Source organism: Podarcis melisellensis, assembly GCF_964234715.1.
Source record: "Podarcis melisellensis genome assembly, chromosome: 14".
NCBI classification, from domain to species: Eukaryota; Metazoa; Chordata; class Lepidosauria; order Squamata; family Lacertidae; genus Podarcis; species Podarcis melisellensis.
In genome coordinates, this window is record NC_138546.1 from 28125264 (window position 1) to 28148252 (window position 22989).

Here is a 22989-nt window from a genome sequence, read left to right on the forward strand (position 1 = left end):
GAGTGCCTTTTTCAGAATCCCCTATCTGAGCAGAGTCCACTGGGAAATCCCCCTGCCCCAAGAAATGAATCGGAGCTGTGCAGAAAACACTCCTAGTTCATAGCTATCCCAAAGCTAAAGCATTTCTGGCACCTGCTACATTGTTCTGGTATAACCTCCCCCCTCCTGTCGTTACAGATGCTTTTGACAGAGAATACAAAATGGCTTACGACCGCCTTACAGTAAATCAGGTGAAGAGCACCCACAACTGTGATAGGCCTCCAAGTACAGGAGTGATGGAATGTCGAAAGATTTTTGGGGAGCCGTACCTTTAAAAAAAGAAATATTGCACCTAATGAATTGCAGCAGGGTTTGTATGAAGAAACAGAAAAGACTTCAGAAAGACTCTCACCCTTCTCCATTTAAAAAAGCATCTTCAGCTTTGTTTTAAAATTAGGATTTCCAAGGGGGAAATGTTGCTGGAATGACTCATAAGCCGTGGGCCAGAGTAGGCTGTCTTCGCTGTGGACAGTGTCTGCAAAACATGTAGGGGAGAAAACGGAATGGTCCATTGCAGAAAGCTTAAGCAGAGATGGACCAAAATCATGTACTGAAAGTTTGCATGAATGAAATAAGCTTTTCAGAACTGTTTACATAGAAAGTTAAAAATGTCACAGAGCTCATACCAGAGTTGTATAATAACAGATTTTAAATTATTTATAGCAAGTTCATATTTTTTTAACTTTTTAAATTACTATAGTGAATCAAGTGATCCTGTTGCAGAAACAATACTTTTGTCCTCCCTCAGAATATTGCTGTTTATAGCAACTGGTCTTTTTTGCAGATAAAGCCCTTCTCTCTTTCATTTTTTAAAAAGTAGTGTGGAAATATCGATGCTGTTTTCAATCGCAGTGCAGGTTGTAGTATTTCCTGTCCCTCCCCATAAGTGCACACTTAAAAGATTGCAGACTTTAGCTGACAAGTATTTCAAACTTGTATGAAGCTTTCATAAGTTACGTGCATTTGTCACTTTTAAGAATCCGAAATGGTTGGCTGTTGGGGAGCCACCGCTATACAGATAATCCATTGCAAAGCCTGCCATTTAAAGAGCTACTTTAGGCATTCCAATGGCTCATGGGTCAAGATTTGCCCTGTAGGGTTGTGGACCTTTCCTCATCAAAATAACAAGCTTTGCACCAGAGGTTGGGAACCCTTTTCAGTCTGAGAGTCACATTTCCTCATGGAAAACCTCCCAGGTGTTGGGCCAGGCCAGAGTCAAAATTGGACAAGGGATGTGACTCTTACCATTGTACAATAGGCTACATTCCAGCTATCCAAAACTCCGAGGTTTTGAAACACATAGCCTCACACCCTGCCCACCTCTCCATCCAGGCAAGCAGGAGGAATTGTCACAATTCTTCTTTTTTTTCCCCTGGCAATTCACTGCTTGCATTTATTTAATATTTGAAGATGCCCTCTTCAAAGCACCACACTTCGAACAAGTACCTCTTCCTGGGGAAACACATAGCTCCACACCCTGCCCACCTCTCCATCCAGGCAAGTAGGAGGAATTGTCACAATTCACATTTTCTGGGCTTGAACACATTGTACAGGGCAAATGATAGTAATACTAGGGCCGCTAAATTCATAATGGAAGCTAATCCCATTGTTGTTGTTGTTGTTGTTTAGTCGTTTAGTCGTGTCCGACTCTTCGTGACCCCATGGACCAGAGAACGCCAGGCACCTCTGTCCTCCACTGCCTCGCGCAGTTTGGTCAAACTCATGCTGGTAACCTCGAAAACACTATCCAACCATCTCGTCCTCTGCCGTCCCCTTCTCCTTGTGCCCTCCATTTTCCCAACATCAGGGTCTTCTCCAGGGAGTCTTCTCTTCTCATGAGGTGGCCAAAGTACTGGAGCCTCAGCTTCACAATCTGTCCTTCCAGTGAGCACTCAGGGTACATTTCCTTCAGTATGGAGAGGTTTGATCTTCTTGCAGTCCATGGGACTCTCAAGAGTCTCCTCCAGCACCATAATTCAAAAGCATCAATTCTTCGGCGATCAGCCTTCTTTATGGTCCAGCTCTCACTTCCATACATCACTACTGGGAAAACCATAGCTTTAACTATACGAACCTTTGTTGGCAAGGTGATGTCTCTACTTCTCAAGATGCTGTCTAGGCCTGTCATTGCCCTTCTCCCAAGAAGCAGGCGTCTTTTAATTTCGTGGCTGCTGTCACCATCTGCAGTGATCATTGAGCCCAAGAAAGTAAAATCTCTCACTACCTCCATTTCTTCCCCTTCTATTTGCCAGGAGGTGATGGGACCAGTGGCCATGATCTTCGTTTTTTTGATGTTGAGCTTCAGACCATATTTTGCGCTCTCCTCTTTCACCCTCATTAAAAGGTTCTTTAATTCCTCCTCACTTTCTGCCATCAAGGTTGTGTCATCTGCATATCTGAGGTTGTTGATATTTCTTCCGGCAATCTTAATTCCGGCTAGGGATTCATCCAGCCCAGCCTTTCGCATGATGAATTCTGCATATAAGTTAAATAAGCAGGGAGACAAAATACAGCCTTGTCGTACTCCTTTCCCAATTTTGAACCAATCAGTTGTTCCATATCCAGTTCTAACTAGCTTCTTGTCCCACATAGAGATTTCTCAGGAGACAGATGAGGTGATCTGGCACTCCCATTTCTTTAAGAACTTGCCATAGTTTGCCGTGGTCGACACAGTCAAAGGCTTTTGCATAGTCAATGAAGCAGAAGTAGATGTCTTTCTGGAACTCTCTAGCTTTCTCCATAATCCAGCGCATGTTTGCAATTTGGTCTCTGGTTCCTCTGCCTCTTCTAAATCCAGCTTGCACTTCTGGGAGTTCTCGGTCCACATACTGCTTGAGCCTTCCTTGTAGAATTTTAAGCATAACCTTGCTAGCGTGTGAAATGAGTGCAATTGTGCGGTAGTTGGAGCATTCTTTGGCACTGCCCTTCTTTGGGATTGGGATGTAGACTGATCTTCTCCAATCTTCTGGCCACTGCTGAGTTTTCCAAACTTGCTGGCATATTGAGTGTAGCACCTTAACAGCATCATCTTTTAAAATTTTAAATAGTTCAGCTGGAATACCATCACTTCCACTGGCCTTGTTATTTGCAGTGCTTTCTAAGGCCCATTTGACTTCACTTTCCAGGATGTCTGGCTCAAGGTCAGCAACCACACTACCTTGGGTATACGAGACATCCATTTCTTTCTGGTATACAGTGGTGCCTCGCAAGACGAAATTAATTCGTTCCGCAAGTCTTTTCGTCTTGCGAGTTTTTCGTCTTGCGAAGCACGGTTTCCCATAGGAATGCATTAAAAATCAATTAATGCGTTCCTATGGAAACCGAACCGCCTTCAGACCAGGTCTGGGGACAGTCTGTCCCCCGACCTCTTCTGAAGGCTGGCGGGGGCGAAAGTCTTTGCTTCCCCCCCGCCTGCCTTCCCGGGACAGCGGAGACTTTTCCACTGTCCCGGGGCGATCTTAAAATGCTGGCGGGCGGCAGCGAAGGCTTCGCTGCCGCCCGCCAGCATTTTAAAAGCCCCCGGGACAGCAGAAAAGTCTTCCGCTGTCCCTGGGCGATCTTAAAATGCTGGCGGGCGGCAGCGAAGCCTTCGCTGCTGCCCGCCAGCATTTTAAGATCGCCCAGGGACAGCGGAGGACTTTTCCGCTGTCCGGGGCGATCTTAAAATGCTGGCGGGCGGGAGCGCTGCCGCCCGCCAGCATTTTAAAATCGCCCCGGAACAGCGGAGGAATTCTCAGCTGTCCCGGGGCGATTTAAAAGCCCCTGGAAAGGCAGGCAGGGGGGAGCAAAGACTTTTGCCCCCCGCCCGCCTTCGGAAGAGGTCCTGTCCAGGACCTCTTCCGAAGGCGGGCGGGGGGCAAAAGTCTTTGCTCCCCCCCGCCTGCCTTCAAAAGCCGTCCGGGATAGCGGGAAGCGCTTCCCTGCTATCCCGGACCGCTTTTAAAATGCTGGCGGTGGGGAGCAAAGCCTTTCGCCCCCGCCGGCCTTCCTGGACCTCTTTTGAAGTCCGGAGGGGGGGAAAAGGCTTTGCTCCCCACCGCCAGCATTTAAAAAAAGGTCCCCGAGATTTCCCTATGGGCTTTCGTCTTGCAATGCAAGCCCATAGGGAAAATCGTCTAGCGAAGCGTCGCAAAAACCGAAAAACCCTTTCGTCTTGCGGGTTTTTCGTCTTGTGAGGCATTCGTCTTGCGGGGCACCACTGTAATTCCTCTGTGTATTCTTGCCACCTCTTCTTGATGTCTTCTGCTTCTGTTAGGTCCTTTCCACTTTTGTCCTTTATTATGGAAATCTTTGTACGAAATGTTCCTTTCATATCTCCAATTTTCTTGAACAGATCTCTGGTTCTTCCCATTCTATTGCTTTCCTCTATTTCTTTGCATTGCTCGTTTAAGAAGGTCTTCTTGTCTCTCCTTGCTATTCTTTGGAAATCTGCATTCAATTTCCTGTATCTTTCACCATCTCCCTCGCATTTTGCTTGCCTTCTCTCCCCCGCTATTTGTAAGGCCTCATTGGACAGCCACTTGGCTTTCTTGCATTTCCTTTTCATTGGGATGGTTTTCGTTGCTGCCTCCTGTATAATGTTACGAGCCTCCATCCATAGGTCTTCAGGCATTCTGTCCACCAAATCTAAATCCTTAAACCTGTTCCTCACTTCCACTGTGTATTCATAAGGGATTTGACTTAGATTGTATCTTACCGGCCCAGTGGTTTTTCCTACTTTCTTCAGTTTAAGCTTGAATTTTGCTATAAGAAGCTGATGATCTGAGCCACAGTCAGCTCCAGGTCTTGTTTTTGCTGACTGTATAGAGCTTCTCCATCTTTGGCTGCAGAGAATATAATCAATCTGATTTCGATGCTGCCCATCTGGTGATGTCCATGTGTAGAGTCGTCTCTTGTGTTGTTGGAAAAGCGTGTTTGTGATGACCAACTTGTTCTCTTGGCAGAACTCTATTAGCCTTTGCCCTGCTTCGTTTTGATCTCCAAGGCCAAACTTGCCAGTTGTTCCTTTTATCTCTTGACTCCCTACTTTAGCATTCCAATCCCCTATAATGAGAAGAACATCCTTCTTTGGTGTCACTTCTATAAGGTCTTGTAAGTCTTCATAGAATTGGTCAATTTCAGTTTCTTCAGCACAAGTAGTTGGTGCATAAACTTGGATTACTGTGATGTTAAAAGGTCTGCCTTGGATTCGTATCGAGATCATTCTATCATTTTTGAGATTGCATCCCAGTATAGCTTTCGCCACTCTTTTGTTGACTATGAGGGCCACTCCATTTCTTTTACGGGTTTCTTGCCCACAGTAGTAGATATGGTCATCCGAACTGAATTCACCCATTCCCGTCCATTTTAGTTCACTGATGCCCAGGATGTCAATATTTATTCTTGCCATCTCATTTTTGACCACCTCCAACTTACCCAGGTTCATGGTTCTTACATTCCAGGTTCCTATGCAATATTTTTCTTTACAGCATTGGACTTTCCTTTCGCTTCCAGGCATATCCGCAACTGAGCGTCCTTTCGGCTTTGGCCCAGCCGCTTCATCAGCTCTGGATCTACTTGTACTTGCCCTCCGCTCTTCCCCAGTAGCATGTTGGACGCCTTCCAACCTGAGGGGCTCATCTTCCAGCATCATATCTTTTATATGCCTGTTGTCTTTGTCCATGGAGTTTTCTTGGCAGGGATACTGGAGTGGCTTGCCGGTTCCTCCTTCAGGTGGATCACGTTTGGTCAAAACTCTCCACTATGACCTGTTCATCTTGGGTGCCCTGCTCGGCATAGTTCATAGCTTCTCTGAGTTCTTCAAGCCCCTTCGCCACGGCAAGGCAGTGATCCATGAAGGGGCACAAATTGTCTACCTTATCAGTTAAAAAAAAAAAAAGGTAAAGGACCCCTGGGCAGTTAGGTCCAGTCAAAGGCGACTATGGGGTTGTGGCTTTCAGGCCGAAGGAGCCGGCGTTTGTCCACAGACAGCTTTCCAGGTCATGCAGCCAGCAGGACTAAACTGCTTCTGGTGCAATGGAACACTGTGACAGAAACCAGAGTGCATGGAAACCATGTTTACCTTCCCACCGAGGCGGTATCTATTTATCTACTTGCACTGGTGTGCTTTCGAACTGCTGGTTGGCAGGAGCTGGGACAGAGCAACAGGAGCTCATTTCATTGCGTGGATGATTTGAACCGCCAACCTTCTGATCGGCAAGCCCAAGAGGCTCAGTGGCTTAGACCATAGCGCCACCCGCGTCCCTACCTTATTGGTAGATTCTGCTGGCTCATCTCGCTGCTCGTGGTGCCTCTCTTGCTGCTCTCGGAGCTCTCTCTCTAGGCGGCAAATGCGGCCTTCATACTGCGATTTAAGTGCGCTCATCCGCACTTCCAACTCAGTCTTCTGCTCTTCCAGTGCACCGCTCTTTTCCCATTGTACTGAGCCATAAAAATTTCTCTTGGGAGGGTTGGATATATATGTTTGAGATCTTCACAATGCCATAAGGTTTGCCGTTGCTAGAAGAGTGTTTCCAAAAACAGACTTTAGAGATCCTCTTGGCAGCTTCCAATCTGAGCTAGTGTTGTTATTCAAGGCGGGCAAGCTCTTGTTCCACAGTGGCGGCTTTCCAGGGGTTTTAGTCTGTTGGTTGCTTCAAGATTCATAGGAGAAGCCCTGGCCACCTGACACCCATTTGGCATCTGGGACATAGACAGGTGGCTGCTCTTCATCAGAAAGGCCCTTGCTCCCGCGAGCGGAATCCGCCATCTTGAAGCAACTCAGAATTATCACAATTCAAGGACACATTTCAGCCATACAAAAGCACCTGAGAGGGCACAGAGCCGAGTCAGTGAGGGAGTGGGCCCAGGTGGAATTCCAAGGGCCCAGGGCTATGATGTTCTCTACTTCTGCCCTATACCATATCAAAATCCATGGGCATTTTTGGCTTTTTTGGTGGGGGGAGAAGCTCAGTTAGCTGTGTATTTTTATTGACTGGGGGGGCAACTGCCCCCCCCAGTCAATAAAAATACACAGCTAACTGAGCTTCTCCCCCCACCAAAAAAGCCAAAAATCCTGGCTACACCCATTTCACCATCTGCTTTCAAAAGTCCCTGCAGGTTTCAAAATGGTATGTCATGTATTCCTGCTTCCATGGGCTGCTGCCGAAGAAGGACAAACCCAAAGCACCTCTGGGAACATGGGAATGGGGGAATGGTGCTTTGGATCCCAGCCAAAGTGTATGGCAAGTTGCTTGGGGAAAATGCCTATACACAAACTGAAGGAAAGAACTGTATAATCTGTGTTCCAAAATGGAATTTAGGACAAGCTTGTCCAAACAGAAAATTTGGGTGCAATAGGATCATGTGGGTTGGGGAAGAGAATGTAATCTACTTTGAGATAAGATGTGTATCAGATATATTAGATATCATTGCTTGTTTGCTAATATGCAAACATCATAGCAACTTCTTATTTTTTGTTGCATGGCTTCACACTGCTTGTGTTTCAAACCCAGATACTTTAACATTTTGAGAACTGGAGAACATTATAGTGTCTTCTCTAATTTGCACATACATGTAGAGTTCCTTGTTTACAGGAAGATGTGCTGCCTATTCTGTCACCTCCTCCCGGTTTTTCTCCAGCTAATAGGTTTGGTTGGAGGCAGTGTCCTTCTGAATACCAGTTGCAGGAAACCACAGGATGGGACAGTGCTCTTGTGCTCAGGTCCTGCTTGCAGGTTTCTCACAGGCATCTGGTTGGCCACTGTGAGAACAGGATGCTGGACTAGATGGGCCATCTGCCAGATCCAGCAGGCTCTTCTTATGTTCTTAGTATGCTAATAGTCATTTTGCATGGGGATTATTAACCTATGCCTTAGCAACTTGGTCTTAGACCTGAATCCAAAGAGCTACTTCAGGCATTTTGAATTTTTCTTTGTCTTTGAACAGCAGGTCCCTTTTGCCATGTCTCAAACTGTTTTTGAATCTGCTCCTGGATTCAGACAGCATGTGGGCCTGCTGCTCAAAAAACATTTAAGGCTGAAGCCTCTTTGGGTGTGTTGAAAGTGTAGTCTCTAAGGACACAATGAACTAGGAATTTCTCCTGCATAAGTCCCCCCTGCATCCTCTTGCATAGCTTCCATTCAATTCTGCGGGTTTGCATAGGAGAATTTCCTTGTGCATTTCCACACATCAGTACTCACCTTGCAATTACAGACAAACACCGGTAACTTTAAGAGAATGTCATCTCCATGAATTTTGTGACAAAGCTATGCCTCCTGATATAGTGGGTATAGAACTTTGGAAGCCACATTGCTAAGTACCTAGTAACGTGGGTGGGTGTTAATTTCTGTGTACAGTATCTGTGCTATGTTGTATTCACACAGTTATGTTGTGTAAGGAAAAGATGTGCACTGTGGTTGCCACAAATGTAAATAAGTCATTTGGTATTTGTATTGTGTAGAAGAAAGTAGAGTGCTGGTCAGCCTTTGAACTACAACTTCTTGCTTCTGTTAGCTGTGTAAAAGCCACTATTTTATAGCACTTTAGAGCTATGATGGAGAGCTTCTTCCTGAGCTCTGTCTGGTGTTTCTAGGGATACCAAGAAAGTGACAAATCAGATTCACTCATATATGGTATGTATAACCTGTTTGGGGGAATATGGTCTCACAAGGGTGTGTGTGTCTACTGCTGTCTTAACATCAAAGTTTCAATTAACGTGACCGATATTTTTCCAGTTGCAACACTTCCTAACAGCATAAGTGTGTATATACTAAAATCAAGCCCTCTAGGCTGATGTGTTAGCTTGGTAAGAGAGAAGGATAGAGAGGGACATTGTCCGATTAACATGTTTGGCCAGAATTCAAGGAATTACTTTAAACATACTCAGTAGCTTGTGCACACCTAAAATATGTTTCAGCGCCCCCCTTTTGAATGGCTGATCCCCATTCTTATCACAAATTGTGATAAGCGAAAATCATCACCATGCATCTCTCTAGTGAAAACCATCACCGCGGACACAAAATTAAATCTGCTATGTCTGTGATGGCCCATACATTCACTTAAAAACAAACATGGATTGAGTTTACATTTTTAATCTTTGTTATTGAAAGGCAGTTTTAAAATCTTTTTCCTTCTGTTTATAGTGAGTTGTCCTAATACTTAGGAACAGTTCTGTGTTTCCTACTGGTAATATAACAAAGCCTTTTATCCTTATGGTTCATGGTATCTGAAACATATTTGAGGCTTTTAAGTGCTTATTTTCTTCCTTTTTACTGTGTTCATAATCCTTGTAATGTTAGGTTTGCTCTTTGTACAGAAATGGATTTATCAAGTAGATGACTTTAGTATTTCAATAGGAAATGCTTTATCCCAAAGACAGAAAATGGATATTCATTACATGTAAATGTGTGTATATATGGCATTATAAAGCAGGAGGTACAGCAGGTGGATTAATTTGCTAAAGAGCACTTTTACAAATGAATGGTTGTAGATTTGTACATATGTAATGTTTACGTTTTATTTACCAACAAAGAATATCAGTTTTAAGTGTTTATTTTTGTTCTGAATTTGTAGGTCAATTTTAAGGTGTAAATTTCCATGTTCACAATGGAAAATCTGTGTTTTCCCACATGAAATGTCCTAGAAAAATGATTCTATTTAAAATTTTACAATGGTTCAATAAAGAAAAGTGAACATGATCTTTGTGCTCATTCTTTTGTCTTACATTTATATTGAGGACAAGTAGTTGCAATGTTTCTCCATCATTTCCAGGATTCATAAGACTTCAGTAACCCTAATAGCAGTTTCCAGAGGGAGGTTCAGTGTCTTGCAGCGAAAATCAGAGTCTCGTGACGCCTGAAAGCCTAAGAAACTTAGAGTAAGCACAAGCTTACTATAGCATAAACTTAGTATAGACCACAAATGCCTTATGTCAGAAATTTGTTAGTATTTAAAGTTCCACAAATCTCTTAATATCAGTGGATTTTTTTATAAATATAGAAACTCATATTTGCAGCCTGAAAATGTCCTTTATTACACTGAAACTTGTGTGGGACTCCTTTGTGAATTGCATGTCACTAAGGCAACACAGGTGGCGCTGTGGGTTAAAGCCTCAGCGCCTAGGACTTGCTGATCGAAAGGTCGGCGGTTTGAATCCCTGCTGCGGGGTGCGCTCCCGCTGCTCGGTCCCAGCGTCTGCCAACCTAGCAGTTCGAAAGCACCTCCAGGTCCAAGTAGATAAATAGGGACCGCTTACCAGCGGGAAGGTAAACGCCGTTTCCGTGTGCAGCTCTGGCTCGCCAGAGCAGCGATGTCACACTGGCCATGTGACCCGGAAGTGTCTCCGGACAGCGCTGGCCCCTGGCCTCTTAAGTGAGATGGGCGCACAACCCCAGAGTCTGTCAAGACTGGCCCGTACGGGCAGGGGTACCTTTACCTTTACCTTAAGGCAGCTTCATGTACCGCAAGTATTTTTAGTACCAGCAACATAATCGGATGATATTCAGTGTCTTAAAATATTCAGTAGCAAATATCAGAAGCGCAACCTGCACACCCCAACATTTCCTAGTTGAAAAAGGGCCTGCCTTTAACACCCTGTATTCCCTTGCCAAGCACCACATAAAACTTACATTTTTCTGAAGTCACTACTCTGCCTGCTCCATTTATTTAAAAATTAGGTTTGTTTTCCCCACTTAAGAGCAGGCTTATGCTCAAGGAACTAGCACTGCACTGAGGCCACCAAAGCCTCAGGCAACAGCAAAGGATTCAGAAGTACAGTGGTACCTCAGGTTAAGTACTTAATTCATTCCGGAGGTCCGTACTTAACCTGAAACTGTTCTTAACCTGAAGCACCACTTTAGCTAATGGGGCCTCCTGCTGCCGCCACGCCACCGGAGCACAATTTCTGTTCTCATCCTGAAGCAAAGTTCTTAACCTGAAGCACTATTTCTGGGTTAGCGGAGTCTGTAACCTGAAGCGTATGTAACCTGAAGCATATGTAACCTGAGGGTACCACTGTACCCGCAAGTAACCCCTCTGAATGAATGGAGAGTGAAAGATTACTGGGGCAACCCAGTCAGATGGGCAGCGTATATTACTATTACTTTTACTATTGGGCTGCCATACATCCTGATTTTTGGAAATCAGGCAAATATCCTGGAAAACCGGCAGTGGGGGTTAAATTGTGCCGAAAATGCCTTCAAAAGCTCCCAAACTCCAAAATTCTTGTACCAGTGTTTGCTGGCATTTTTCTTGGATGTATGTGTGAATAGGAGGTTTCAAATGTGGTCAAGGCAAGTGGCATGCATATGTACATGGATGTGATGTGTATGTTGGCAAGCTGCACTTTGTGGATGAAGTCGCCAGGCATAAGCTGGCAGAGGTACCTAGGTGATGCTGTTAGATGATGGGCATCCCACTAATTTTCCATTAAAAAAAACTTTCTAGGGATGTACAAAGGCAGTGAGGTTTCTCAAGACCACCGGTAAAAGCAATGAAAAGAAATGAAGGACTTAAATTTCTAAATAAATCTACTTTTAGTGTCCGTTCTATCGTTTTCTTCTGAAAATGGGATATCAAATATCTTGAGTTTTATGGTGCCCCCCACATCAGTACACATGAGGAGTGGACTGGGTGAGAAGCATATAATAAATGAATCAATGACTCTTGAGATGCCCTCCACAAAAGACAAGCACATAATTTGAGATTTCAACAAGGGCTAGAACCTCTAAATTCTTTTTCTATGATTTCTTTTTCTTTTATGACATATACAACAGAACCATCATTTTTAAGGCAACTCTTACCCTTGTCACAAGGCTGGCAAATCTGGAAGCACATTTAATAATCTGATAATGCTGATCATCTTAACTTGGACTTTGTACCTATTTTATAGTTTTGCTTTTTCACCTTTTAACTTTCATCTTTTGTTATAATTGACCTTTCTCTTTTATATACATGATAAAATGAAAATAATCTTTACAAAACAGGGAAAGCATGGACGCCCCCTCCCCACCCAGGGCTCTAGTTCCCCATTGCCAGACTCCCGTCATTAACACAGATTTTTAAAATTTATTATACGTAAGACACTCTGGGAGACATTTTGGCTGAAGAGTGGGATACAAATGCTCTAAACAAAATAAATAAATAAATAAATAAATAAATAAATAAATAATCCAGTGTATTTTGGAACATGCACATTCTTCTTTTTAAAAGAAAGTTATTTTTAAAAAATTTAAAAATTAAGGTTCCTTTTTTTTTTTTTTAATCGTAGCATAGATCTGCAAGCTTACTCCCCCTCCCGCCTGAAAAACCACCCTTCTCTGCATTCTGGAGATGCAAGGAAACCTGATCCCTGTATTCAAAACCAAAAGCCGTGCAGGGAAACAGCTCCTGCTCTCGCGATTGATAATATGCCCTCCTCCGCCCTTGAGCTTCACTTGCCGCAACTGAGCGTGCGCGAGGCGAACCGAGCCGCGCGTGCCCAGTAAGTGCTTTGTAAGGGCCGCTTTCTAAAGCCGGCCCCAAAGGCTGCGGTTAGAGCAGCATCGGGGAAGGAATTACGGGGTGGACCAACATGGCGGCGGTGCGCGGGTGAGGTCCCCATCCCGGATGGAAAGTACGATTTACACTCACACATCCCAACATAGTGGGGCTGGGAGCTCCCCCTTCTCTAATTAGACGGACCCCCCAGTTCCTTTTCCAGCCCCCTTTTCTTTCCTGCTTCCTACGTGCCCCCACATACTTTCCCTCTTGCCCCCATAATGGGCATGATGATGGCTGCGGTTGTTTGTGTGCGGCTTCCTTGATCAGAGCCAGGCAAGCCCCTTCCCCGAGCTGCTCACGACCTAAAAGCAACTACCAGCCGCCATGGCTATACGTTCCCTCCACTGTTGGGGAGGGACACACACGTGTTTGGCTCAATGGTGGAGCACCTGCCTTGAGTTCTGGGGGGTCCCAGGCTCGGTCCTTTACACCCCCGGGTGTGGTTGTGGGGGTTGGGGAACGACTGCTGGCCCGAACCCCTCGGTAGGATGCTGCCAGTCAGTGTAAGCAATGCAGAACTGAATGGAGCTTCATAGTGTGGCTCTGTGTATAAGGCAGCTTTCTGTTTTCTACGACAGCATGCCTGTTTCTGGGAATTGCATGTGGGGAAATAGTGCTGCTTTTGCACTCAGGTCCTGGTTAGGGGTGGGGTGTCCTTTTGTCCTAGTTGGCCACTGTGAGAACGGGATGTGGGGCTAAAAGGGCCACTGGGAAATTCTTAACATTGTTCTCTTCTTTTGTTGTTAAAGCAGCCACAGCCGAGGAAGAGGCAAAGGCAGCTAAGGAGCTAAATGTGAGCAAACGCACCTAGGTTTGCATCAGACTCCATCGCACAGTTGGGATGCAGCCAGAAGCCACAGAGAAAAGGTGAGTTTGTGAGGGTTTTGACAAATGGGAGAGAGGTTGCAAGCTTCTCAGGATGTATTTTCTGCATATATCATTCCTCCTTTTTGCCCACACTAACGTAGTGCTTCAAGGTGCTACAAAACCCCTTGTTGGCTTTGCTGCAGCATTGCTACCCCTTTGGAATTCACTCTTGACCCCCATCTTAGATTCAGAATGTCACCAACTTATTATTAGGTAATGCTCCACTGTTTCCACCAATTTGCCTCTTCCCTCAGATTCTTCTTACCATCCCTTGCACTCCAAATAGGTGCTGCCTCTCTCCTTTTCTATGCATTTTTTTGGCCCCTTTTATGCTATCCACTCCCTTATAGGTAATGTACTGCTCTTCCTTCACTAATTTTCCCCTTCTCAGATTTCCTTTATTATCCTTAATTGGCTTGCTCTGCTTGTGTTGATCATCCCTCAACCACACAGTGCCAGCATGCATATTTGTAATTCTTCCCTAGTTTCCTTTTTTGTTTTGTTTTAATATTTATTTTATTTATTATTATTACATTAATAGCTGCCTCTTAGCAAATGTTTTCTGGGGAGCTCACTATCTGGTTCCATTTCTCTCTTTGCAACACCACCTGTTTATTTATATACCAGTTTTTGGCCCTGCCCTAGGTAGTGAAAGTGAAATTAGTTGTTTCTAAGATTATTTTATTATCATTTCCTTGGTGCATTAGTTTCCTACTAAAAGTTTAAGCAACTTACAAAAAGGCTAGAAGCCAAAAAGTCATAACATTTCAATAAAATTATTCCAACAATCCACAAGGAAAACCTTTGAGTTTAACTAGTGTGATTTGCAGGAGGTATTATTATATATTTAATTTGAAAAAGGTTAAAACTGATGGGCATTTATTTCCATTTCTTCCTCCACAGCAATTTCCTCTTGCACATTTGGTAGAACAAAGAAGGGGACACCATGCCGACTGTGGTGGTGATGGATGTGTCCCTCTCAATGACCCGGCCAGTCTCAATTGAGGGCTCTGAAGAATATCAGCGGAAACATCTTGCAGCTCATGGCCTGACCATGCTGTTTGAACACATGGCAACCAACTACAAACTGGAATTCACTGCTTTGGTTGTGTTTTCATCCCTCTGGGAACTGATGGTTCCCTTCACAAGAGACTACAATACGCTCCAGGTACAAGGCAGAGAATGTTTTTGTTGCATTGTAAATATGAATTAGGACTGATTGTCATTCTCAAAACTCCAACTCAGTCCAGTATAATTGAGCAGCAAGTTGCATATAGAGTATTTTTCTAACCCCAACCAACTAGTATGTAACTTGTGTTGACAGGAAGCCCTGAGTAATATGGACGATTATGACAAAACATGCTTGGAGTCTGCTCTGCTCGGGGTTTGCAATATTGTGCAACAGGAATGGGGGGCTGCCATTCCCTGCCAGGTAAGATTTTAGACTATTCCAGATGATGACTGCTATAAATTAGGGTTCAGGATTGAGCAGACTACATACAATTGCAGTAAACAACTTCACATCCTGGTAAGGTGTACTAAGCATTCCCCTTTTTTGTGAGCAAGGAGTATCCTGTCAGAAAGTTATCCTTGCCACTCAGTACTTTCTGTTTGCCTCTTTTGCCTCAGAAGTATTAGTTGAAGGAGCAGGTTGTATCTCTGAGGTTTCCTTTTGGCCTAAGAGCTTCTAGTTTTTCAGCCCTTATTAAACACTGTCACATCCTGTATAATTCTAATGCATGGGGGCCTTCCTATAGAGATTCACATGATGTACTACTAGCAAAGAGAGGCCTGAAGGCACATTCAAACCTCACATGGGAAAACACCCCAAGGACTTGGGAAAGAAATAATGATTTTGTAGGCTGGCCTTTCCAACAAGTCTTAGTTAAGCTGTTATAATTCCCATATTGCAGGTGGAAAACTGAGAATGTGAAATCTCAAACTGGTACTTCTGTAATCGACTAACAAGTGCTTGCAACATGGGATAGTTTTTGGAGATCAACATGTTTGTTGGGTCACTGCTTCTCTTGTTCCCACCTTGCTAGGTTGTCCTTGTTACCGATGGCAGTTTGGGCATTGGAAGGGGCTCTCTCCGACACTCTTTGGCTACTCTTGGCCAACGAACTGAAAGCAACCGGTTCCCTCTGCCTTTTCCTTTCCCATCAAAGCTATACGTCATGTGCATGGCCAATCTGGAGGAGGTGAGTCCCCTTTGGCTTTAAACAAGGTTTGCTTTTGGTTTGTCTGCAGAAGCCAAACCACAAGCCTGAGTTTGGATTTTATGATTAGATAAATTATGGCTTAGCTCACAGCAGTGCAGCAGCAGCAAGACCAGAGAAGCAGAATGGGGCAATCGCCTCTCCAGGAAGCTGCCTGCTCGCACACAGCTATAGTTTGGCATTACATGCAGCTGGGACACTGTGTGTGAAGTTGTGCTTTCTTTTGTTAAAGCTCCAGAGCTCAGATTCTTTAGATTGTCTTGAACGGCTCATAGACTTAAACAACGGAGAGGGCCAGATTTTTACTATTGATGGACCCCTTTGCTTGAAGAATGTGCAGTCCATGTTTGGGTGAGTACACCTGTGATCAGCATTGCTGTGTAAATGCTATCCTTCAAAACAGAGTCTTGTGTGACATGGTGTGGGTTTGTTTCCTTCTCTTCCTACCTAGCACAGATAAGTTATTGGGTAACTTTTCCACCAATATAATTCAGTCTTCTGATGCTAACATGTCCTCTGCCTTTCAGTTGTGACTATTATCCCTTCTTGTTTGTCTGCAAGGTTAGTTTTCTCCACAGTCCTGCCCCCCCAGTAATTACTAATATTTGGTGGCAATTATCATAGACACATAACATTCGAAGGGACCCCGAGGGTCATTTAGTGTGCTCCCTTGAAATTCAGGAATCTCAACTAACGCATCCATGACAGATGGCCGTCCAAAATTAGTTCTATAAACATTGAATTTCAAGGTTTTTTGAGGAGAAAATCAGGAATGGTCACAGTCCAGCCACAGTTAAGTACAAAGTCTCACTAATGTTAATACTTTGATGAATTGGACTTTAAAATGCTTAACTTTGGCTGGCTGGTGCTCCAGCTGCCATGTTTGCTCCAAAGTACAAGATAGATAAAGTAAATGAAATGAACAGATAAGATAAGACATAAATTTTGGGAGGAAAAGATCATGAGTTGCACACAATTCTGTTGGCAGGATAGTAAATTAATCATATGAGCATTGCTACATAAATTGGCTTCTCTATGAATCCTCCATTCCCCTTGCTTCCAAAGCAGTGCTCTCCAAATTTGACAGATAAAACTCTTGGAATTGTGGTTTTCCATGTACTGCAGGAGATTTGTTGTCGTTGGCACTCATAGAAACTACAGTGCCTGCTTCCTTAATGGCGTCTATGGCAGCTTAAGCTAGTTTAAGACTGTGTAGCTATGTCATAGAGAACTCCTAGGATCATAAGAAACTGCCTTATCCTTACACCACGTTTGCCTTTCTAGCTCAGTATTGTTTACACCAGCCTTTCCCAGCCTCTGGTCTTCCAGATGTTGGACCACAGCTCCCATAATCTCTATTAGCTGTGGTGGCTAGAGTCTTTCCCTGCCTACCTAGAAGTGCCTTGGATTGAACTTGGGAGCTTTTACCACTGACCTATCTTTTAATTGCTCTCCCGGCATCATCTACAAAGGGCCTTATTTATCACTGATCTTATGGCCGCTTTCTTAGCTCTTCTTTCTGATGAAAAAATTCCTGTTGCTTGAAAGCTCATATAATTATTTGCAACTAGAAATGAATGGTCAGGCAAAAGATGTCTTCCCACCCATTAAACATCATCCAAACAAGCTGCTTCTTGTTTGGATTTAACTTTTGGTTTTAATGATAAGCTCTCTTGTTCTAGAAAGCTAATAGACGTGGCTTACACCCCCTTCCATGCTGTTCTGAAATGTGGCCATTTGTCTTCGGACGTGCAAGCCTTTCCAAGGCCGGAGCCTTTCATTATAGATGAGGAAATCGATCCAGTCCCTAAAACAATTAATACGGGTAAGTAGCTGCTTCTTTTCTGGCAACAACTTTGATTTAGCTCCTCCTCCTCGGCAGTTTCTTCCTCTGACTTGGGCTGTGGAATGTAGCCATCCGTCCCACTTCTGAAACTTAGTATTGAAAGCTCTAAATGACTCAGGCCCCAAAAATGTGGAAGACTGCCTCCTTCCCTTTAGATTCTCTCAGGGGTTGTGATAATCCGACGGGGACTTCTTGGTTGTTCCACCACTCTCAGAAGCTTGAAGGAGAGGGTATTCTCAGTGGCAGGCCCCAAGCCTGGGATTTGAAAGTGAGGGTAAACCACTGTGGTCTGGTTGGATTCCACATTGGAATGGTCCTGGTCTACTTTTGAGAGGGCCAGGGGCATCTGTGAGATGGTGTGTTCCTGTTTAGATATTATGTGGGTGTGTGGAAGAAATCCCCAGCTGACGTGTTTTTTGAAATCTGATCCCCTACCTACTCTCTGTTTTTCCCCCTTTTAGATTTGGAAATAGTTGGGTTTATTGACATAGCAGATATCTCCAGTCCCCCCGTCCTATCTAGGCATTTGGTGTTGCCTATTGCTCTCAACAAAGGTGAGCCCTTCTGCTTTCTCCCTTCCCAACACCCAGCAGTGACAACTCTGTATTTTTAGTCTGTTGAGCACTGATCTGGGCAGTGTGTGGTGTGGTGTATTGGTTAGAGTCCTGGGCTAGGACCTGTGAGACAAGGATTCAAATCCCCACTTCACCATGATGCTCCCTGATTGACTTTGGGAGCCAGTCACGATCTCTCAACCTAGCCTATTTTGCAGGATTGATAAAGGGATGAAATGTGGAGGGGGAGAACACAAACTTGAGTTTTTTCCTTGGAGGAAAAAAAGTGGGATATAAGCATAAGAAAAAATGATATCTAAGCAGTAGTAGTAGTAGCAATAACAACCACCACCACCACCCCAGTGAGAGGAGGCAGGTTCTGATAGTGCCTTATTTTCCCTTTTCCCTAGAAGGAGATGAGGTGGGTCCTGGGATTGCTGATGAGGTTGAAGACGAGAATTCGGCTAATCAGATAGCGGGCAAGATCCCGAACTTCTGTGTGTTGCTTCATGGGAGCCTGAAAGTCGAAGGCATGGTGGCTATTGTGCAGTTAGGGTACGAAGGGTCCGGGGGATGGGGGGGGGAGGCTCGTGGTTCTGGAGAACAAAGATGTTATTGGCTAAAATTGTATGTATTTGGGGCCAGTGATTGATGTTCAGTTCATTTCAGTATTGGAAAAGGGAAACAGGGGTGGGAAAGCCTTTGTACTGCCTGAGGGCCACATTCACTCCAAGTAATCTTCCAGGGGCTGCATATCAGTGGTGGGCGGGGTCAAAGGCAAACAGAGGATGGAGCAAAACAGAGGTTTCTACACTCGCCCACATATCCCTGTAGCCAGGCAAAAGCCCTCAAGGAGGGGGTCACAGAGCAGGGCCAGCATGGGGACAAAACCTTGGTAAGAGTCACAAGGGCCACATTTGGAAACTTCCACAGCAGAAGCCCAGTCTTAGAACAAAGTGACCCTAAACATTTCCTGAAAATTAATAGAAGAAGAGGGCAGGTAGAAGTTTGTGAAATAATGCCTGGCATGGAGAAAGTGGATAGAGAAATGGTTTTCTCCCCTCTCTCATAACACCAGAATGCATGGACATCCAGGGAAGCTGAATGCTGGACGATTCAGGTCAGATAAAATAAAGCACTTCATTCAGTGTATAGTTAAGCTATGGAAATTAGGAAGCAGTGATGGCCACCAACCTGGATTGTTTTAAAAGAGGACTGGACCAATTCATGGAGGAGAAGGCTGTCAATGGCTACTAGCCATTACGGTTAGGCTCTGCCTCCACAGTTGGAGGTAGTAATGCTTCTGAATACCAGTTGCTGGAAACCACAGGAGGGGGGAAAGGACTTGGGTCCTGCTTGCAAGCTTCCTGTTGGAGCATCTGGGTGGCCACTGTGAGAACAGGACTGGATGGGCCATTGGCCTGATCCAGTAGGCTGTTCTTATGACAGATCATTTGTGACTTCTGTCTGTTCTTGTAGTAGTGAGAAGCTGCAGGGAAAGGGAATGCCCAGCCCAAGGTTGGCCAGGGTGTTTTCTTTGGAGCAAGAATGGTAGAACTGCTTGTGGATGTTCTGCTTTTCTTTTCAGCCCTGAATGGTATGGGATGCTGTATTCTCAGGCTGACAGCAAGAAGAAGTCCAACCTGATGATGTCTCTCTTTGAGCCAGGTCCGGAGCCTCTTCCTTGGCTGGGGAAGATGGCCCAACTTGGCCCCATCTCAGGTAGGGGTCATTCCTGTCTGAATGGTTCTAGCAATCCCTTCGGCGTTTGAGACATTATTAGTCTTTTCAAGCCCATTTCCTCCCCTGTTGGGTCCATGAGTTCTACACCACAGCTTCCCCATTCATTTCAGTGAAGGCTCCAGATGTAGTTCCTTCTTTTTGCTCACAGAACTGTCCCAACCATTGGTGTGCAAATGGTGAGGTTCTGTGCACACAGGTGTGCATGTTCCGCCTCGGATCAAGGGCTCTTGTGTCCTGCGTATCTCTTCACAATTTTTTAGAGTCCCCTTTTCAAGCATCCAGTCCATATGTTCAGTTGCTTTGCTTGCTTGGAAGTGGTCTCGTTCTTCAGCGATTCGTTTTCCTTTCAGATGCTAAAGAGAACCCATATGGCGAAGACGACAACAAGAGTCCCTTTCCGTTGCAACCCAAGAATAAACGCAGCTATGCACAGAATGTAACAGTGTGGATTAAACAAAATGGCCTCCAGGTGAGCAGAGGGCTGGATTCAAAGCCCATGGCAGGCATCCACTTTCTCTTGTGCTCCTAGGTCTGTGTGTGGGAGGGGATTCTCAAGAGGCTTTCAGTTTGATAGACGCCCCACAGTGGGAGGGAAAGCCCAGAAGGTTGGGCCCGCTTTCTTGAAAGGCCACTTTTTTGCCCCCACCCCTTCAATGTGCAGCCCCAGGGCACATGGAACAGGCTTTTACACCAACCTGCTACTGGACAACGGCTGCGGGGAGTAGGACCTATGAGTGCTGAACCAGAACCTGAAAGACATGGGTTCAAGTCCCTCAGCATAACCTACCTCACAGACTGGTTGTGAGGATGAAATGGGGAGGGATAGAACCACATAAGCCCCCTTCAGTTCCTGGGGGTGGGGGGAGAGGTAGGGCTGTAAATGCAGTAAGTGAAGCCTCGTGGAATTAGACCAGAGTTCAGCTCCTGGTCTACTCCTTCTCAGTAGACTTGGGCAAGATGTACAAATCTCTCTGCCTCAGTTCTCCAGCCATAATGAAAGAATGAAGACTGTCTGGAGGTTTCTGTTGGTGTAAAAAGCGGGTGGCTTGCTTCTGGGTGTGGGCACATCACCTTGGTGCTCACAGGATTCATGTCAGCCTGCTGTCAACTTCTGGTACAGTTCCAAGGTTTCTGAGCAATAAAGCGGTATTCCCCATTAAGAATGCTACTGTGCGGGAAGGGGGATTGAGGGTGTGTGGTGGTGAAGTTGTCCTTTTTTTTTGTACCTGTAAAGGGGGTGGGGGATGAAGTTTCAAGCTCCAGCAAGCCAGGCATATTTTCCTTTTCCTTTCCCCGCAGACAGATGTGCAGAAGATACTTAGGAATGCAAGGAAGCTCCCTGAAAAAACACAGACCTTCTACAAGGTGAGAGCGGCAGGCTCCTGTGGCACCCTGGTCTCCAGGGACTCTCTTGCACAGGCGAATAAATTGCAACTCACCCAGTGCTTTTTCTTCCCTGGTAGAACAGAGGGAGCTAGTTGTGTCTTAGCAGCAGTGAGAGGTGGCATAGTTGGCTTAGAGCAGCTGTTCTCCAGCTCAGGGCTGGAGAGCCCTGGTTTGCACTTGGTTGGTTCAGAGGTTTCTCAGTGGAGGAGTCAGTAGCTGGAGGCTGACTTCCCTGACTTCCCATGTTACGTGCAGTTGTGTGTGTTCTGAAGCGCACTTTTCGTTTACATACAATGAAATAGCCAGTGTTCTGCTTAAATGAACTGTACACCTTCAGAGGTGCACCCCAGAATCCTATGCAACATGCACAGATCCTTGGCAGACAACAGCAGCGTGTATGCTAGTACTACCCAGTGAGACAAAGTGTAGAAGCCTCTGGCCTTAATGCATTTAAAACAGGGATAAGGAATTTGTGGCTCTCCAGATGTTTAATTCAAAACACACACACACACACACACACACACACACCTGGAGAGCCCCATGCATCCCCTATCCTTGATTTTAGAAGCACCCGTTTAGAGGGAATGATGAACTCATTCTACTTTAATGTTGCATTAGACTTTTTATTTCCCCCCCATTCAGATGACATTATAATTTTAAGACCTCCCAGTACTGCACAAGTGCTTGATTAGAAAGTGTTCTCTCTCCAGTGGAGGCTGGTCCACTAGGGAGAATGGGGAACAGTAAAAGATCGCACTGGCTGTCAGCTTCCTCCTCCATTGTCTCAGGGTTGCACTTGTAGAAAGTTGGGGAGGAAGTCTGGGATAAAACTAGAATTAAGTTGACTCAGGCTCCACCTACTGTTGGCCTCCTGCGTTACACCCTATCAGTCTCAACTGACACCAACACTGCTGTCTCTCTCTTAACTCCTTTCTAGGAGCTGAATCGCTTGCGAAAGGCAGCCTTAGCCCTTGGGTTTTGGGACCTGTTGAAAGGCGTAGCAGATATACTCGAAAGGGAATGCACCCTCCTGCCAGACACAGCCCACCCAGATGCTGCCTTCCAGCTTACTCATGCTGCTCAGCAGCTCAAAATGGCAGGCAGTGGCACCTCGGAATATGCCACCTATGACCACAACATCACACCTCTGCAGACAGACTTCTCCAGCAGTGGGACAGAGCGCCTGTGATGACCCTCTAAAGCGAAACTTTGACCATCATTGATTGTTTTCTTAACTGTTGTATTCCAAGCTTGCTCTGTAAGAGCAGAATGGACTTTATTATTAAATTTTATTACATTTTCATCCCTCTTTCCTTCCTATCACAGGCCCTGAGGAAGGGAAAATTTAGAAATCCCTAAAGCAATGCAGTACTCCTGAAAGCCGCCATACCCTTCCAAAGGTTTCCTGAACAAGGAATGTAAAAAGACATCAACAGTGGGGACTTCTGCACCATGGGGCTATTAGGTAAACCTACAGGCCATGTGTCAGTGGCAGAGATAAATCTTTCCCTGCACTTTGGTTCTACAGCACTAAGATTGGACATAGCTCCCATGGCTTGAATAGTGAATCTGCTGGTGTCATTTTACATCAGGTGATTGACTGCTGGGCAGCCCTGCCCCCCGTCAAAACAGCTTATAGAGGATGGTCTGGAACTGGCTGGATCAAGTCCCCCACCTCTGCTCTGGAGAGAAAGTTAGGACAACTATTTTTTCTGGAAGCTGGGCTGTGTAAAGAAAAGAAAACAAAACCAAAACCAAACCCTGCTGCTATTTAAACAGTGTGACTGGCATGCACTTTTGATGTACGTTTAAGATG

General features: G+C 45.1%; 2 protein-coding genes across 6 annotated transcripts in view; both read left to right on the forward strand.

Annotated features, from left to right (window-relative positions):
* Positions 1 to 339, forward strand: part of DENND4A (DENN domain containing 4A) — a 58041-nt gene extending 57702 nt beyond the window's left edge. For both annotated transcript variants that reach the window (XM_081888358.1, XM_081888359.1), the window contains exon 31: positions 178 to 339. In XM_081888358.1, the coding sequence (XP_081744484.1) occupies positions 178 to 314 (137 nt within the window). In that variant the 3' untranslated portion in view covers positions 315 to 339. The remainder of the gene's footprint in view (positions 1 to 177) is intronic.
* Positions 340 to 12479: 12140 nt separating this feature from the next.
* On the forward strand, positions 12480 to 22473 carry INTS14 (integrator complex subunit 14). Of its 4 annotated transcripts, none has more exons than XM_081888943.1 (13): positions 12480 to 12631; positions 13308 to 13425; positions 14329 to 14593; positions 14750 to 14857; positions 15471 to 15626; positions 15877 to 15995; positions 17327 to 17469; positions 17952 to 18044; positions 18458 to 18599; positions 19633 to 19766; positions 20138 to 20256; positions 21087 to 21152; positions 22111 to 22473. In XM_081888943.1, exons 3-13 carry the CDS (start codon positions 14372 to 14374, stop codon positions 22360 to 22362), a joined length of 1554 nt encoding a protein of 517 aa, XP_081745069.1. In that variant the 5' UTR covers positions 12480 to 12631; positions 13308 to 13425; positions 14329 to 14371; the 3' UTR covers positions 22363 to 22473. The 4 variants fall into 4 exon arrangements, with proteins under 4 accessions (XP_081745069.1, XP_081745066.1, XP_081745067.1 ...); XM_081888940.1 differs by having other exon boundaries at positions 18455 to 18599; positions 22111 to 22472; XM_081888941.1 differs by having other exon boundaries at positions 12491 to 12606; positions 18455 to 18599; positions 22111 to 22472.
* The last annotated feature ends 516 nt before the right edge of the window (positions 22474 to 22989 follow it).

What these genes read in the sequence shown, in the direction of transcription:
- INTS14 (XM_081888940.1), top strand. Translation starts at nt 14,372, where the DNA reads ATGCCGACTGTGGTGGTGATGGATGTGTCCCTCTCAATGACCCGGCCA. An exon ending in AATGTGCAGTCCATGTTTGG is followed by an intron (nt 15,996 to 17,326) that starts GTGAGTACACCT and finishes CTCTTGTTCTAG; the next exon opens with AAAGCTAATAGACGTGGCTT. An exon ending in AAACACAGACCTTCTACAAG is followed by an intron (nt 21,153 to 22,110) that starts GTGAGAGCGGCA and finishes ACTCCTTTCTAG; the next exon opens with GAGCTGAATCGCTTGCGAAA.